Source organism: Salmo trutta, chromosome 17 (genome assembly GCF_901001165.1).
Source record: "Salmo trutta chromosome 17, fSalTru1.1, whole genome shotgun sequence".
In the NCBI taxonomy this organism is placed as follows: domain Eukaryota; kingdom Metazoa; phylum Chordata; class Actinopteri; order Salmoniformes; family Salmonidae; genus Salmo; species Salmo trutta.
Window position 1 is genome coordinate 43,716,620 of NC_042973.1, and position 17,196 is coordinate 43,733,815.

The 17,196-nt window shown below is 45.5% G+C and overlaps 3 protein-coding genes across 9 annotated transcripts in view; 1 reads left to right on the plus strand and 2 right to left on the minus strand.

The window, feature by feature from the left end:
• Positions 1-3,434, plus strand: part of LOC115152245 (engulfment and cell motility protein 3) — a 33,472-nt gene extending 30,038 nt beyond the window's left edge. For all 3 annotated transcript variants that reach the window (XM_029696910.1, XM_029696909.1, XM_029696911.1), the window contains 5 exons: positions 353-465; positions 662-766; positions 964-1,043; positions 1,215-1,295; positions 1,565-3,434. In XM_029696910.1, coding sequence (XP_029552770.1) covers positions 353-465; positions 662-766; positions 964-1,043; positions 1,215-1,295; positions 1,565-1,777 — 592 coding nt within the window. In that variant the 3' untranslated portion in view covers positions 1,778-3,434. The remainder of the gene's footprint in view (positions 1-352; positions 466-661; positions 767-963; positions 1,044-1,214; positions 1,296-1,564) is intronic.
• Positions 3,435-4,088: 654 nt separating this feature from the next.
• On the minus strand, positions 4,089-8,671 carry LOC115152246 (F-box/LRR-repeat protein 14). 2 transcript variants are annotated; one of them, XR_003867447.1, is made up of 9 exons: positions 8,222-8,671; positions 7,847-7,948; positions 7,442-7,756; positions 6,657-7,328; positions 6,290-6,508; positions 5,917-6,129; positions 5,213-5,430; positions 4,853-5,124; positions 4,089-4,815 (listed from the first exon to the last, which is right to left on the minus strand). XR_003867447.1 is itself a non-coding variant. In XM_029696912.1 (8 exons), the coding sequence occupies exons 1-8, from the start codon at positions 8,261-8,263 to the stop codon at positions 4,956-4,958; spliced, it is 1,950 nt and encodes a 649-aa protein (XP_029552772.1). In that variant the 5' UTR covers positions 8,264-8,671; the 3' UTR covers positions 4,089-4,955. The 2 variants fall into 2 exon arrangements, 1 of the variants encoding a protein (XP_029552772.1); XM_029696912.1 differs by having other exon boundaries at positions 4,089-5,124.
• Positions 8,672-10,040: 1,369 nt separating this feature from the next.
• Positions 10,041-17,196, minus strand: part of LOC115152247 (cyclic nucleotide-gated cation channel beta-1) — a 29,155-nt gene continuing 21,999 nt past the window's right edge. For all 4 annotated transcript variants that reach the window (XM_029696913.1, XM_029696915.1, XM_029696916.1 and 1 more), the window contains 9 exons: positions 16,942-17,064; positions 16,718-16,859; positions 16,321-16,480; positions 16,141-16,238; positions 15,954-16,037; positions 15,679-15,797; positions 15,414-15,560; positions 12,180-12,366; positions 10,041-12,008 (listed from right to left, as the gene is read on the minus strand). In XM_029696913.1, the coding sequence (XP_029552773.1) occupies positions 11,784-12,008; positions 12,180-12,366; positions 15,414-15,560; positions 15,679-15,797; positions 15,954-16,037; positions 16,141-16,238; positions 16,321-16,480; positions 16,718-16,859; positions 16,942-17,064 (1,285 nt within the window). In that variant the 3' untranslated portion in view covers positions 10,041-11,783. The remainder of the gene's footprint in view (positions 12,009-12,179; positions 12,367-15,413; positions 15,561-15,678; positions 15,798-15,953; positions 16,038-16,140; positions 16,239-16,320; positions 16,481-16,717; positions 16,860-16,941; positions 17,065-17,196) is intronic.

Genomic DNA, 17,196 nt, shown 5'->3' on the forward strand with positions numbered 1-17,196 from the left:
ATTTGTCTCTGGTCCAGAGTATTTTTCACCCCTATGGAATCATAATCAGTGCTGTTGCTATCCTCTGCGTCTGCCCTGTTTGTCACCAAACAGCTTGGAAATGTCATGTGACCCTCCCAGTCACAGGTCCACAGCCCAGTCTACACATTCCCAGTCAACCAAACAGCACTGATCCTACCTGCTTGTCCTCGTCCTCTCTGGTCCATATCTACTCATATGTCCTTGCCTTTGCAACGCAAGTGACTGACCTTTTTTAATACGTCAAATAAAGCTCATTGAAATGAATCATGTTGAGTGCGTTATGGTACTTGCGGTGGGCTTGACTCTGTCTCTACCCCCCCGCCCTCTGTAGAGAGCTGAAGGAGCGTCTGAGGCCAGAGCTGTTGGAGCTGATTCGCCAGCAGAGACTGAACCGCCTGTGTCAGGGAACCCTCTTCCGCAAGATCAGCAGCCGACGCAGACAGGGTGAGACCACTCGCACCTCCGGGAGAGGGGTGGACAGGTTAAGAGCATGCGCATTAGAACTCGAGAGGTTTAGGGGGAAGCTGGACGGCACGACACGGTGAAACATAGGGAGACTAATGAAGGACGGTAGACGAAGAGATAGCTGCCCTTTCTTACACCATGCTGCCAATTTATTTTTTATTATTGGTCATTTCAGATAAGTTGTGGCACTGTCGCCTGTCGCCCAATCACAAAGTCCTGCACTTTGGCGACGTGGAGGAGGACACAGAAACACCCACCATCGAGAGTCTCCAGGAGAAGAGTGAGTTATTACTAACAGCAATATACTCTTCCACTGTAGCCTTGACACTGCCTTGACCGTAGAGATTCTATTAAATTAGTGTTGTCGTCCCTAATTCTATGGCCTCGACACTGAAATGACATCACGCTCTGTCATTGGCTCTGTGTACGAAGCTGAGGGGTGCCGGTAAACCTGCTCTTCCTCTTTTTCTCTGGCAGTTCCTGTGGCAGATATCAAAGCGCTGCTGACGGGGAAAGACTGCCCTCACATGAAGGAGCACAAGGGCAAACAGACCAAGGTTAGTGCACCATCATCACCAGCACCACTTTCCCTACCGACAAAGGCCCCTGAACACTCCCTCGGCCCCTGAACGGCCCCTGAACACTCCCTCGGCCCTACCCCCTAACTTCCTCTTTCACACTATGTACCTGGCCCTCCATAAACGACATTGTGCTGTGTCCTTCTGCAGGAAGTGTTGGCACTGGCGTTCAGCGTCACGTATGACGTGGAGGAGTACAGCCTCAACTTTATCGCCTCATCCAGAACAGACGTGAGTAGTGATGTCATGTCATGTCACAGGCGTATCTGTACTCATTCACATAGATAATTCTGTCTCTCCCTTTTCCCAGAGTTAAATCCTACATCTTTCTCTCTGGCTCACTCGCTCTCACTGTGTGTTTCTCTTGGTCTCTATCGCTCGCTCTCTCTCTCTCGTCCCTCTGAATTTAAATTCAACTTGGTGTGGAAAGTTAAAACACATACATTACCAAAGTGAACATTATGGTCGAATAACAAAGGTGATCTCTGTGTCGCTCTCAGTTCTGCCTGTGGACGGACGGACTGAGCGTGCTCCTGGGACGGGACATGAGCAGTGAGTGCATGAGGAGCGAGCTGGAGACCCTGCTCTCCATGGAGATCAAGCTCCGCCTCCTGGATCTGGAGAACGTGCCCATCCCAGACAGCGCCCCGCCGGTGCCCAAACCCCCCAGCAACTTCAACTTCTGCTACGACTTCAGCCAGGCTGAGCAGTAGGCCAGGGCACGGCAGGGCAGAGGAGTAGACCTGGGCCCTGTTCAGGAGGATGTAACGTTACAGAATGCTCAGCTAGAAATGTGTGTATTAGAACAGAAATGGTCTTGTCGTCTGTAAAATAGGCAATTGTGTCAGCTCCATTCATTATATTTCTATGTGCAACGTTCCGAATGTTTCATGTCATTAAATGCACCCTAGTAACGACCAAGCCTGTAGACATCTACACGGCAGGAGTGGACATGGAGGACTGGATCGACAAATCTAATGCGTAGGCGAAGGTTTCATCTTATATGACGATTCCTTGGGTTCTATAGGAGCGGTCATCTTTTTGGGTGTGGTCTGGTCACACAAGTGTATTGTAACTGTACAGTGGGAGTATGTTTTCTGTTGTTGGATACTTGAGGCTTTAGCTTTACTTCAGTCCCCCTCTCCGTGGCTCCAGTCCTCCACGCTCCTCTGTGCATTGTCTTTAGGCGGAGAGTTCATGTTTCGTTTTTGTCATATCTATGTTTGTTTTTCTACTTTTCTCGGGTGGGATTTCTTTCAACTGAAAGCTTTGTGAGGCAGGATGCATGACAGCCCTTCTGAAGGGCTGTCATGGGGTATATACTGTATACCCCATGGTGGGTATATGCTGTATATGGCTCGGAGAGAGAATCCCTTGGATTTCTGACATTGTACTTACCGACCTACTCAAACAGAATCCCTACTCCCTGTTCTAAAGTGGTACTTTAATGAGTTGACGAAACAAGAAAACATACTCCGGCTCCAAGCCTATTGAAATCCCTATTTATAATATATTAAATCCTCTTTTTAAGTGTGTGCAGGTAGTATTTGAATGAGTTCCATTGGCTCACGAGGAGCACTTTTAAATAGAATACCTCAGAGAGCCTCCCATGAACTGGTTTTGATGATGGTCATGATGGATTGATCTTTTGTACTTTTTATGTAAGGTCGTTAGGTTTGATGGCTGTTGTTCAAACGGTTCTCTTAGGCAATGGGGTGGGTTTTATTGCGCGAAGAACTTTATCGACGGTACAGCCAACTGACATATTGTTTTTATGGTACATTTAATAGACGACGTAAGGTACAGATAACTGTTATGTGTCACTGACAAATGATTTTGCTACAAGCACCATATATAATATATATATATATATATATATATATATACATTATGTATATACATTATGTATCGCTGCTATTAATTGTTGGCCTGGTAAAGTTTTTTTGCTTCGGTCAAAGGCAATTAAAGGTACATTATGAATTTCAGGCCATAACAAATATTAGTTTAATATTGATGTTATTGTAGGGTACTTTATTTTCATGACTGGATGATCCTGACAGATAAATCTGACCTCATCAAATTGAACTAATATACTGTACAACAGTAAATGATGTATGATGGACCTTCCAACTTTTCATATTCCAAATCTCATCGGCCAATTAATAATAATGGGTTTTTGTAGCCGGCTAACAATCATAAATTCAAACGTTGATTTTTCCTTAGCCAGTAAACTGGGTTTAGCTGGAGTTTGGGATGATTTTGCTACTCATTGCATGTCTGTTCATGTTAAAACACCCAATCTCCATGGTAACCCCTAACTTATGCTTTACTAAGATCAGGGTTGACATGAATAAATATGATTTATACAAATTGTCCTTGTCTATCTTGGTTTATGGTCTGGTGAAATCCTAGAAGAAACAAACCTACTGTACTCATGATTCTAAGCAAGAGATAAGCATACATTTATTGAAACAACTAAATCTTAAATTTGATACATATTACATTTTCAAAGCAACATTAAAAGTTTTGCTTCCTTCAGTGGCAGTGTTAAATTAAGTTGAATACAAAATTACATATTAAGCCAGCTACAGTGCCCTTATATCACACGGCTTACACCAGTGATGGGCAACTTTGATGGGGGGTGGGGGGGGGGCCACAAAAAAAAACAACTTATGAGGGTCCACAGTGGCTCGTGGGTCTGCGTACCCACATCCATAGACTAACTAACCAATTCAATTTAAAAAAAATGCTGACATGGGCTAATTGAGTGACTGCTGATGCACAACCAAATTTCAAAACTGCACCTTGTGTATTCTATTAATCTAACTCTCAACAGCAGTGGAGGTTGCTGAGGGGAGAACGGCACAAATGGAATGGCATCAAACACCTGGAAACCATTTGATACCATTCCATCAGCACGAGCCCGTGTTCAACAGTAAACCTGACCGTTATTATTACATATTTTTGTGGGCCTGCATGCCGACAGTTGCCCACCCCTGGCAAACACTGAAGGAGAACTTTAAGGGCCGGTTTCTAGTCCTAGACTAGATAGACTTTATTAGTCCACACGGGATGGAAATTTGTCTTCTGTTTTTTTGCCAACCTCTCCCACACACATATATATATATATATATATACAAACACACATTAGGTTGGAGATGCTGAAGCAGAAGGATCCAATGCCATTTTGTCCGCTAAGCACCTTTTCAAGGCAATGCTCCCACATTCATGGTAAATGCGGCATGTCGACTCAATCACAAATCAGACAGAATCCTAGCCTAAAATACCTTTACAATTTATTTTACCTTTATTTATCTAGGCAAGTCAGTTAAGAACAAATTCTTATTTTCAATGACAGCCTAGGAACGGTGGGTGAACTGCCTTGTTCAGGGGCAGAACGACAGATTTGTACCTTGTCAGCGCAGGGATTCGAACTTGCAACCTTTCGGTTACTAGTCCAATGCTCTAACCACTAGGCTACCCTGCCGCCCCAACAATGCAGATTCTCCAATGAGAATGGTTTTTAATTAAAGACTTAATTTGAGTCTAAGACACTGGCCATATGGGTCCTTACTGAGTAATACATACACCCCATATTAGGGTTTACAGGAGTTAAAACTAAGAAATTACTGAATCTATTACAAATAAACTCTGGATAATAAGAGCAGGTACTGAATTGTGATTCAAGCAGAACGTTTCTGGATAATTTTTTGTTGTTGGGGACATTCAACCTATCAGACGGTTGTGAGTAAATTGAGTACAGCTCCGACCAGAAGTTACTTTTCGTAGCAGGTTAGGAGAGCATTTTTGCTAACCTTAACATCATTCTCCTAACCTGGTACGAAAAAGTACCTTCTAGCCATAGCTGTACTCCACCTAGTCAGAACCCTATCAGAGTGTGAGGGTCAGGTCAGCTCCGCCCACAAAGCGGCAGTGGACATTCTCTAGGAAGGGCAGCTGGGATTGGAGGAGGTCCACCGTTGTTATGGAGATGTCTTTACACATGGAGATGTCCAGCGTCCGCAGTCTCTTACAGTGCTGGACGAGCATGGAGAGAGACCTGTGGGAGCATGAGTTCACTGCTGTCAAACACTGATACACAGATAAGTCTGTCTCTCTGGGGTTCTATGTGTGTGTGTGTGTCTCACCTATCTGTGACTGCGTCGCAGCAGGACAGGTAGAGGTGCTGCAGCCTGGAGAGGTAGGGGGCGGCGCGGGCGATACCCTGGTCACTGATCTGGGGGCAGTGGCTGAGTGCCAGGCTGGTGAGGCTGCGGCAGTGGTAGGCCACCGACGCCAGGCTGTCATCACTGATCTCAGGCAGCATGGAGAGAGAGAGGCGCTGGAGGTCTGGATAACGCAGCACCTGCTCACAACAATTGCCCGATTAACTTATAGGGAAATTGCAAAATTGTTCAACTTCATATTCATCATATCTAGCACCACTCCATCATCAACATCTGAAAATGGCACATTTCTATGTTTTGTTTATAAAAAAAGATAAGAGGAAGCTAAGTATTTCCAAAGACATCCTCAACCAATTAGCAGGCAATGCCTACTCAAAATTGGTTGTATTATATATATATATATATATTTTTTTAAATAAACAAAATAAATTCACACAACGCACACCGATGATGTTGCTACAAAACATAGAAGAGCGTCATTTCCACATATGTTGATGTTGGGTTGGTGCTGGAGATGATGAATATTAAATTTTTTTTAAATATATATTTTTCTGTCCCTTTAATGGAGTGTTTCCTAACCTGACCAGGAAAAACTCTGGGCCCTGGTAAATAACCTAAAACTCCTTGCCCTAACCATAGCCTGTATATTCTCATAGTAGACCAACCTGTGTGATGCTGCTGTCAGTGAGTTTGGAGCAGGCAGACAGGTCGAGCTCCTGGAGGCTCCTGAGGGCCAGCAGTGAGGACCCCTCCTGTTCCTTGAACACCCCCAGGTCCTCGTCCGTCACCAGCCGGGGCTTCTCCTGGAAGGGCATGCTGGGAGGCCGGAAGAAACCCATATTTCCAAAAGTACGGGTGAAGCTGGGCCCCTTGTCCTCCTACAAAGGAGGCAGGGTGAGAGGTTGAAGGTCAGGGGCGCGCGGTCGTAGTAAGCTACAGTGGTGGTAACATGAATATAAGCGAAGTCAAGACCAGCTAGTCTGCTTATATCCTATTCCCAAGACTTCTAGACTTTTCCCCCACCCAGCCTTCTCTCACCATTTCCTTGCTGGGCTCACACTCCTTGGTGAGCTCCACCATGCCCAGCAGTCCCCAGTCTGTGATCTCCTTGCACCAGCCCAGTCGCAGCACCACCAGCCCGGGCAGGTAGGTGGCGATAGCACGCACACTCAGGTCTGTGAGGTAGACGCATGAGGTGAGGTCCAGCTCCCGCAAACTGGAGCCCAGCAGCCGAGCCAGAGAGAACACAGCCAGGTCCTGGGAGAGAGATGGGAAACAAAGGAACATGAGGGATGATGTCCTGATAAACATTTCATTCTATAAAAGAGAAATCCTGAAAGAGTCAGGTAAAACAGCTCTGGTAAAGTCATAGTAATGTGAGGGAGAGAGCAGCACACACACTGACCCTGATATAGGTGCAGCTCTTGAAGCTGAGTGTCTCCAACCGTGCCCTGGGCTCCAGGGCAGAAAGCCCTTTCACTATCTCAGCCCCACTGACATGCAGGCACTCAGACAGATCCAGGGTCCTCAGCTCCGGCAGCATCATCAGGTCAGCCAGCCCTTTATCCGTCATCCTCCAGTCCCGGGACAGAGAGAGGAACCGGAGGCCCTTCAGACCCAGGGCCACAGCCAGTACAGCCCGGCTGGTGAGCTCTGTACAGGCGCTGAGGTCCAGGATCCGGAGGCCAGGCTGGTGCTTGCAGAGCACCTCCACAGAGTAGTCGGTCAGCTCCTTGCAGCCCCGCAAACGCAGCTCCTCTAGAGACAGGCCCCCTACCTGGGCCACGGAGCGCAGCGACTCTGGGGTGATGCTAGTTCTGCTCAGGTCCAGCCCCCGCACGGTGGAGGCCTGCTCCTGCAGCAGCCTGCGGAGGTTCCGTAGGGAGAGCAGGGCAGAGGAGTCAGGCCCCACGGGGCAGCCACGGTACGGGTCAAACTCAAAGGCGATGTGGCAGCCGGCCAGGGAGAGACGGCGAAGTCTGAGAGTGCAGCCCGTGAGTCGGTTGAAAGTGAGGTCTGATAGATAGCGCAGGTCAGAGAGATCCAGCTCCTCAAGACCTGCTAAAGCTACCCGCACCTAGGAAAAGGACAAACTCATTTTAAAAAACTGGCATATGTAAAAATACAATTGAAAAAAGAATTAGAAAAAGAATACTCATCATCATCTCCAGCCTACAGGGTCTGTCTGACCTGCTGGCGGTGCTCTTCTTTGGACAGGAAGGCTCCAGACATGAAGAGGCTGTCCAGGCCACGGAGGTCAAGCCTGCGCAGGGCGGTCAGGTGGGGCAGCAGGGCCAGGAGGGAAGACTCGGTCACGCTGCTTCCTGGCAGGGCCAGGCTCTCCAGCCGAGGGCCTAGATGGAGCCCTATCTCCTGAAGCACAGCCCGGGACACACTGGACCCATCCAGATGGCTTATGACCAGGCTGCAGCGGGAACGCCTACTCAGGCCCCGGATCAGATCCAGGGAGGAGATAGAGGCTGGGAACTTGAAGGTGTCATTCCTCTGGAAAATGGAGTCAGAGTTAGGATTAGGTTGTTAGTGAGATTGGTGAAGTTAGTGAGATTAAGGGGAAATTGTGGAATATAATAGTACCTGGAATTGGAGGTCTTGGCTCGCATCATACCAGCTCCAGCAGACCAGAGAGGCTTCCTTCCTGTCTGATGCTTTGAGGAAACTTAGGATGTAGGTGACGATCTAGACAGGAAGTTGATTGGACCACCAGGTCTTTTACAACAGTTCTATCATAGTACCATGCATAAGGAAATTGATCAAATCAGGTGTGCCAAAAATGTAAATAATCAGTGCATTATAACGTGTTAGCTAGTTAGTTAACATCTATTGTGCTGGTAGTAACATATCAAGTTGTTGACGCAACCGTGCTAGTCAAGACACCCAAAGCATTGACAACCACAGTGACGCCAACTGTTATTTTATGAAGCAGGCTACTAGCCTCTTTGCTAGTCTTACCTCAAGAGGTAACTCAGGCGTTTCCATGGTTATTTCTCTCATCCCCAGTCACATCCTTGGATTACAAGATTGAGTGTAGTCCACTATATTGATCATGTCAATATCTGTCAAGCATTTTCAATTCCGATTTTAGCTGATGAGCTAGCTACGCTGTCAGCTAACTAACGTTATAACGGTAGCTATCCAGCTAGCTAGCTTCCTCTCTGGCTAGTTTAGTTAATCATTACATTAGCTCGCGATCTTCAATCTTACTAGTTTCATTCATTCACGTCCCCAATCAGACCTGGTTCGCCAAGTTGAGCTCTTTTGATGCATTTCAATTCTCACTACAACAGTTATTTAATTCAGAGCACGAAGATGTCATCACCCTCTTCACATTATTGCCAGCGCCACAGATGGTCCCTCAGCTGACTGCAGATCAAAACAAACCCTCTGACGTAACACTAAAACCAGGGGCTTCTTCTTCGGGATCGGGTTAGGATTCTTCTTCTTTTATGGAAGATTGGCAATCGCACAATTGAATGTGCATTCTGCCACCTATTGTGCGGGATTGAAACAGGATTCCCCAAAATTTTACGAAATACAAAAAATAAATAAACTAAACTAAATCAAAACAACTTTTCTGTAAAAAAATAAATAAAGCACATCTGATCCCTACAGGCTCAAGGGGAACCTGGGAGGGCGGGTCTTCCGGCGCCAGTACCCCTTGCAAGTCTTCAGATATAAAATCCCCAAAACGTTTCTGCCTCAGCCACAATAATGTCCAGTTTCTCAGATTTCTTTGAAACTTGTTCGTAACAGTTTAGAACTGTGGCAATGAATGCCACAAAATCCACCTTTTTAACACACAGGGTATATTTTGCCTGGCAGCAAACATTTACCACAGGCCGCGGTGCGTCCACTACCATCACTTGTTTTCTCAATTATTGTAATCGCCTCCGCATGGGATATTCGATTGATCGCGCTAAATTGTGTTACCTCAATCTCCTTCATGATCTCCCCCACAATTGCAACACCGTAGTCCTTCTACACACCGTTCTTCAATATACTCTGTCTGTCTGCACACACTTGAAACATGGCCAAATCCTTTACAATTCTTACACTGCAATGGTATGGGAACGAAAGCTCTTACATGCTTCACATGCGTATGTATTTGCTCTTCATCAAAAAACAACAGGACTGAAATACTTAATTTTTCTCCATTCACCCAACGGGTCAGATGCCGGGCACCAATCACACTTCAGGGATTCAACATGAACATTCGTTGTCACCCCTGAGATGCCTCCTTTGACTGGTGCTCTACTCCGAAGTTCAAAACAACCCTTCTGTTGTCTGGATTCTTTTGATGCTCACTGCAACCTTCCTCTGTTCTTCATAAACACAATTCATCAAAATAAGACCACTCCTGGTCACTGACATACTACACTTTTCCCAGTGCATACTTCACAATTTGACACCTCAAAAGTGTGAGGCCAGTCAAGGCCTACCTACATCGAATTCTTAGTCCAATTATCTTAACTGGTCCTGTTCCTCTAAGAAAGTGAAATAGAGCCCTAGACACAAAGGGGCTTTCAGGAAGAGGTAGTTGTTAGCTAACTACTTTACTATTATATTTTCTGCATCATTTTCAGACTCACATCACTGTGCAGTTTTACCAAGCTGGTAATTGTAGAAATCAAGCTAAATGAATGTATAAATTCAAACTGATTTGTTTGTGAGTTATGTTACTGTGGTGTCCATTTTCCATTGTAAATCTATATCCATTTCTCAAGCTTCATATCGCCAGCAATATCACTCAACCACACAAAGACGACAGGGATTTATTTTTAATCACATAATGATTTATTTTTAAAAGAATCCACAAAAACATCAAACACTCATGGTGATATCAACGCATTCAGATTTGCTGCGTGGCGCATCACAAATGCTATTTTTCTCAGCATGTGATGCATGCTGCCAGCTTTTGTCAGCTACACCAGTGGTTCCCAATGAGCAGTACCAAGACCTCTGTGGGTACTTGGCCTATCCACAGGGCGTACTTGAGAAGATTCATGAGACCATAGGCCTACTGGTAAAATGCACATGGGGCACTCCAGGCAGAGCAAGATTCAGTTGGTGGTACAGTAACCGAAAAAGGTTGGGAACCACTGAGCTACACCATACATACCATTAAACCCACAAAGAACGTAGTCAACCAACATGATAATAATATTCACATTCAATCTACAGATTGTCTGGCAGTTTCGGTAGCTGGTTTTTAGACCTTATGTATTCCAAGTGGGAATATAGGATCTATATAATTATGTAAAACCTTTCATTGATTTCTGAAAAACTACACACAAGGGTCTAAGTATTTCCCTGTGAAAACTAATGGAAAATACACACCATTTAGTTTTCCATTTGCAATGTATTACAAGCCAAGAACTTATGAAACAGCATTTGATTAACAGCATGAAATAATAATATCAAACTTAAAAACATGTAATGTACATGTATAGATTGTGGACATGAGTCTTCTGATCTGTCAAGTTAGTAAAAAAAAATGATAAACAGTCATTTTAAACATACCTGTCATGTCAAAATCTGTTGTAACTGTTGTCATAATTTGTTCAGCTAAATTCCAAATGAATTTGTTAGCTATAGTTGTTGGCTCTAAAGTAAATCTTTGATTGTCTGGCATGGTGAACTGACAGCATACCAGCAGCTGCACTGCTACCTGTGCACATACAAAACAATATTTAGATTTACATGCTGACATTTGTTTACATTTTTAAATCTAGGCCTGTACACTTCAATATTTCAGTTAAAAAAATATATACATATTTGACCCATTCACCCCAGAAACACTAAACACTACCTCAAGGGCCATGAAAAATAAGGCAAAAATAACATATTCCATTGAACAAAACTATAAACAACTGGTCATCTTTACAAAACGTAAACATTTCTTATAAACATCAGCGAAATCTTTCCTCACATTCCAACATCTCTATAGTATTTTCCAATCACAATTCTCCCCTTGCTGAATAAATAGGAAATTAACAAAACTAGGGTTTAGGAGAAGGAATTTGTTTCCGAAAGCAGACATAACAGAAGACCTGGAGAGAACACCCCCCCCCCAACACACACACTCCCCACACCCATATAGCTCTACCCTGTGAGACCGCTTTGTTATCTCCGTAACGAGATTATGTCTGTGTCAATTATTGCTGATTGGTACATTTACCCCTGGGATTGTAAACACAAACATATAGTGCAATGTCTAAGACATCAGTTTAGCACCCGTTTCGTCATCCCTGTGGAATTAGGTAGCCTAGGCCCTATACATAAGTGTCAAGGGGATAAGACAGTCAGTGAGGTAAAAAAAAAAAGAGTCTATAGGTATAACGGAACAGGAACTGTGACTCTGTGACTCCTGAGACATAATTGGATGACATAACTGGATGATCTTTAGGACCCATGGCTCTTCTCTCTGGTCTCCCTCGGCAACAGAGTACAGAGGGATAAACAACTGCATCCATTTCTCCACATGAAGACTGCTCTTAAAGCTTTTGGAGACAACTCATGGCTTTCTCTTTTCTTTCCTCTTCACACTCTCTCCTGCCTCTTCTTCCGCCACGTTGTCCTGCTCCTTGGACAGCGTCTCACATCTGTGACAATGGGAGGCAGGGCGGAGCAACGTGGAGCTGTCTGAGGTTGGGGACATGATGCCAGACTTGCGCTCTGGGTCCAGACTGGAGACCGGAGAGACTGGGGACAGGGGAGTCAGGGAGGAGGACATTGAGGGCTGTGGGGAAACGGAGAGGTTAGCTCATTCAGTGTGTGTGTGTGTGTGTGTGTGTGTGTGTGTGTGTGTGTGGGGGGGGGGGGGGGGGGGGTTGTGGGTGGGGTTGTGGGTGGGTGGGTGCATTGTGTGTGTATAGACAATGTGTGTGTTTTTATACAGCAAATACCATACCTGTAGAGAAATACTGGATATGTTGGTGTTCTCCTTAATCTTTGCAAGGGTCCCTTTGAGGCCTGTTTTCTGATGAGCCATCTCCAGAGCAGCTTTGAGTAGCTTGGGTGTCTCTGTCCGAGGACGGATCACCTGGGCCGGCTCCTTCGGAGGCTCCTGAGGCTTCTTGTCTTTTGTCAGCATATTCCTGTAGCCAGAAACATCAAACAAATCAAATCAATCAAATCAAATTGTATTTGTCATATGCGCCGAATAAAACAGGTGTAGACCTTACAGTGAAATGGTTACCTACAAGCCCTTAACCAACAACGCAGTTTCAAGAAAAATAAGTGTTAAGTAAAAAATAGTCTGGGTAGCCATTTGACTAGCTGTTCAGGAGTCTTATGGCTTGGGGGGAGAAGATGTTTAGAAGCCTTTTGGACCTAGACTTGGCGCTCCGGTACCGCTTGCTGTGTGGTAGCAGAGAGAACAGTCTATGACTAGGGTGGCTGGAGTCTTTGACAATTTTTAGGGCCTTCCTATGACACCGTCTGGTATAGAGGTCCTGGATGGCAGGAAGCTTGGCCCCAGTAATGTACTGGGCCGTATGCACTACCCTCTGTAGTGCCTTGCGGTTGGAGGTTGAGCAGTTGTCATACCTGGCAGTGATGCAACCAGTCAGGATGCTTTCGATGGTGCAGCTGTAGAACTTTTTGAGGATCTGAGGACCCATGACAAATCTTTTCAGTCTCCTGAGGGGGAATAGGTTTTGTCGTGCCCTCTTCACGACTGTCTTGGTGTGTTGGACCATGATAGTTTGTTGGTGATGTGGACACCAAGGAACTTGAAGCTCTCAACCTGCTCCATTGCAGTCCTGTCGATGAGAATAGGGGCATGCTCGGTCCACCTTTTCCTGTAGTCCACAATCATCTCCTTTGTCTTGATCACGTTGAGGGAGAGGTTGTTATCCTGTTACATCACGGCCAGGTCTCTGACCTCCTCCCTATAGGCTGTCTCATCGTTGATCCGGCCTACCACTGCTGTGTCGTCGGCAAACTTAATGATGGTGTTGGAGTCGTGCCTGACCATGCAGTTATGAGTGAACAGGGAGCCCGTGTTAAGGATCAGTGTGTTGTTACCTACCCTTACCACCTGGGGGCGGCCCGTCAGGAAGTCCAGGATCCAGTTGCAGAGGGACGTGTTTAGTCCCAGGGTCCTTAGCTTTGTCATGAGCTTTGAGGGCACTATGGTGTTGAACGCTGAGCTGTAGTCAATGAATAGCATTCTCACATAGGTGTTCCTTTTGTTCAAGTGGGAAAGGGCAGTGTGGAGTGCAATAGAGATTGCATCATCTGTGGATTTGTTGGGGCGGTATGTACATTGGAGTGGGTCTAGGGTTTCTGGGATAATGGTGTTGATGTGAGCCATGACCAGCCTTTCAAAGCACTTCATGGTTACAGACGTGAGTGCTATGGCTTGGTAGTCATTTAGGCAGGTTACCTTAGTATTCTTGGGCACAGGGACTATGGTGGTCTGCTTGAAACATGTTGGTAATACAGACTCAGTCAGGGACAGGTTGAAAATGCCAGTGAAGACACTTGCCAGTTGGTCAGGGCATGCTCGGAGTACACGTCCTGGTAATCCGTCTGGCCCTGTGGCCTTGTGAATGTTGACCGGTTTAAAGGTCTTACTCACATCGGCTACCGTGAGCGTGATCACACAGTCGTCCGGAACAGCTGATGCTCTCATGCATGCTTCAGTGTTGCTTGCCTCGAAGCAAGCATAGAAGTAATTTAGCTCGTCTGGTAGGCTCGTGTCACTGGGCAGCTCGCGGCTGTGCTTCCCTTTGAAGTTTGTAATAGTTTGCAAGCCCTGCCACATCCAACGATTATCGGAGCCGGTGTAGTACAATTTAATCTTAGTCCTGTTTTGATGCTTTGCCTGTTTGATGGTTTGCGGCAGCTCTAGCCTTTAGCTCAGTGAGGATGTTGCCTGTAATCCATTGCTTCTGGTTGGGGTATGTACGCACAGTCACTGTGGGGATGACATCATCGATGCACTTATTGAAGCCACTTCTCAATGCCATCGGAAGAATCCAGGAATATATTCCAGTCTGTGCTAGCAAAACAGTCCTGTAGCTTAGCATCTGCATCATCTGACTACTTCTTTATTGACTGAGTCACTGGTGCTTCCTGCTTTAGTTTTTGCTTGTAAGCATGAATCAGGAGGATAGAATTATGTTCAGATTTGCCAAATGTAGGGGGCGAGGGGGAGCTTTGTAAGCGTCTCTGTGTGTGGAGTAAAGGTGGTCTAGAGTTTTTCCCCCACTGGTTGCACATTTTAAAATGCTGGTAGAAATTAGGTAAAACGGATTTAAGTTTCCCTGCATTAAAGTCCCCGGCTACTAGAAGCGCCGCCTCAGGATGAGCATTTTCCTGATTGCTTATGGTCTTATAAGGCTCTTTGAGTGCGGTTTTAGTGCCAGCATCGGTTTGTTGTGGTAAATAGACAGCTTCAAAAAATATGGATGAAAACTCTCTTGGTAAATAGTGTGGTCTACAGCTTATCATGAAATACTTTACCTCAGGCGAGCAAAACCTCAAGACTTACTTAATATTAGATTTCGTGCACCAGCTGTTGTTTACAAATATACAGACCGCCACCCCTTGTCTTACCCGAGGCGGCTGTTCTATCTTGACGATGCAGCGTAAACCCTGCCAGCTGTATGTTATTCATGTCATCGTTCAGCCACGTCTCGGTGAAACATAAGTTATTACAGTTTTTAATGTCCCGTTGGTAGGATATTCGTGATCGTAGCTCGTCTATTTTGTTAACCAATCATTGGACGTTGGCTAATAGAACTGATGGTAGAGGCAGATTACCCACTCGCCGTCGCATCCTTACAAGGCACCACCCCGACCTACGTCCCCGATATCTCTGTCTTTTTCTCCTGCCAATGACGGGATGAGGGCCTTGTCAGGTGTCTGGAGTAAATCCTTCGCATCCGACTTGTTAAAGAAACAATCTTCGACCAGTACGAGGTGAGTAATCGCTGTCCTGATATCTAGAAGCTCTTTTTGGTCATAAGAGACGGTGGCAGAAACATTATGTACAAAATAAGTCACAAATAATGCAAAAAAAATTGTAGTGTACTACATTTCACTCTAAAAATGATGAACTACGAGGCAGCCATAATATCAGTGGATTCCCATAAATAAATAAAGTAGGTTTTAGTCACTTTTTCCTCTCTCTCACCTGGCCTTCTTGCGGAGCAGCTTCTGAGACTCGGGGTAATGCACTAAAATCTCATTGAGGTCCTTCTTGTCCAGGATGAACAGGTTGGCGAAGCCATGAGCCACTACGTTGGCTGTTCTTCTGTTTCCTCCACCCACTGCAAGCAAGCTTTCAACCCAAAGAGAAAACATTTAAGGAGGAAAAAGTACTTTTTCCTGGATAAAATGTGTGCGCTTGCTTCAGCGAAATAAAGAGCGCACGTCAGACTTGACATCAGGATGCTCACCTGATTTCCCCAAACACTGACCCCGACTTCAGTGTGACAAACACGGTCTTCCCGTCTGGCCCGCCCACCACCTGCACCTCCCCGGCCTTGATAATGTACATCTCCCGTCCAACCTCACCCTGAAACACAGAGGGGCAGTCAGACAACTGGACAGATCTCATGTTCTTTACAGTTTGCCTTACACAAAGAACAAGAAGCAGAATGCATACAGACTGCACAGTAAACATATTAAAAAAGAGACTCGCTAGAGAGGTGGATCTAGCTTTAGCCTTTACCTTTTTGCAGACATAGTCCCCCGGGAGGTAAACAACAGACCTCAGACTCTTTAACATGTCAAAGATCATCTGTCTGTCGCAACCCTGAAAGGGAGAAGAAAGCGCTGATCGAGAAATATAGAGAGATAGAGCTCTTTAAATCTTCTGTGGTCTGAGACAGCCTGAAGAGGCCCTAAGACTTACGTACCTGGAAGAGAGAGACTTTACTGACAATGTCATAGTTGACATCCACAGCGATGTCCAGCCTCATCTTGTCTGGGAGCTGGACCAGAAGCTCCTGTTCATCTGCATAGAGACACTAACAGAGTCAACACAACACAAGACAAAGCAATGCAACACAACCCAATGAAAACTAACATGTCCCTACCCAGCATGCCCTGGGACTGCCAGGTGTAGTTGTACCAGGTTTTGACCCGGTTTTGCACGTCTTTGGGGATACGGTAGGAGGCCATGTATTTGACAGTGTTGTCCATGCATGCTCTGTAGTACGTCTGTCCTGAAGTGGCTGCACCGACCACATCTCTCATCTGCAAGAGACGGTCATTGCCCAATCAGGAGACGACACCAATCACAACAGCCATTGATAACAGTTTAATCAGCTTATAATAGCACAAATGGTCAAATAAGGATTCAGAGCTAGATAACAAGTAGTAGTCTTATTAAACAGCAAATATCATAACATCTAGATATTTCATCCATAAACACACTATCATATTTTACATAATGCACTCTCAAACACATGCATTGATAATGTGGTAACCAACCTGTCCTATCATGATGGAAAAGGCAAACACTCCTACAAAGTAGTTGATGAGCTGAAAGATGATTTCAAAGAGCGTTGTGGGCTCCGGCAGTCCACCAATGGTGATCAGAGTCTTCACAGCAAAGTAGTAGCAGCGGATGTAACTAAGAAAAAAAAATGGATTACAGGGACAATTAAAAGATGATAGTGTAAAGATATGAGGTTAAGGAAGGTGATTCCACACACCTGTTGCCCTTTCCATCATAGACCCACTTCGTGGAGCCCAGACCTTCATACGCAGAGATCCAGTAGAACAGACAGGCGTTACAGTGGAGGCAGTACAGCAGGTAGCTGGTGGTCCGGATCACTCTAATCAAACCAGACAGAAGGAAAGAGACTGGGTTATACATACTGAGCTGCCTCTCACTTCTCTCAGAAAGACCAGGGCCTGCATTCTAAAAGCATCTCACATTAATAGGAGTGCTTATCTAGGATCAGGTC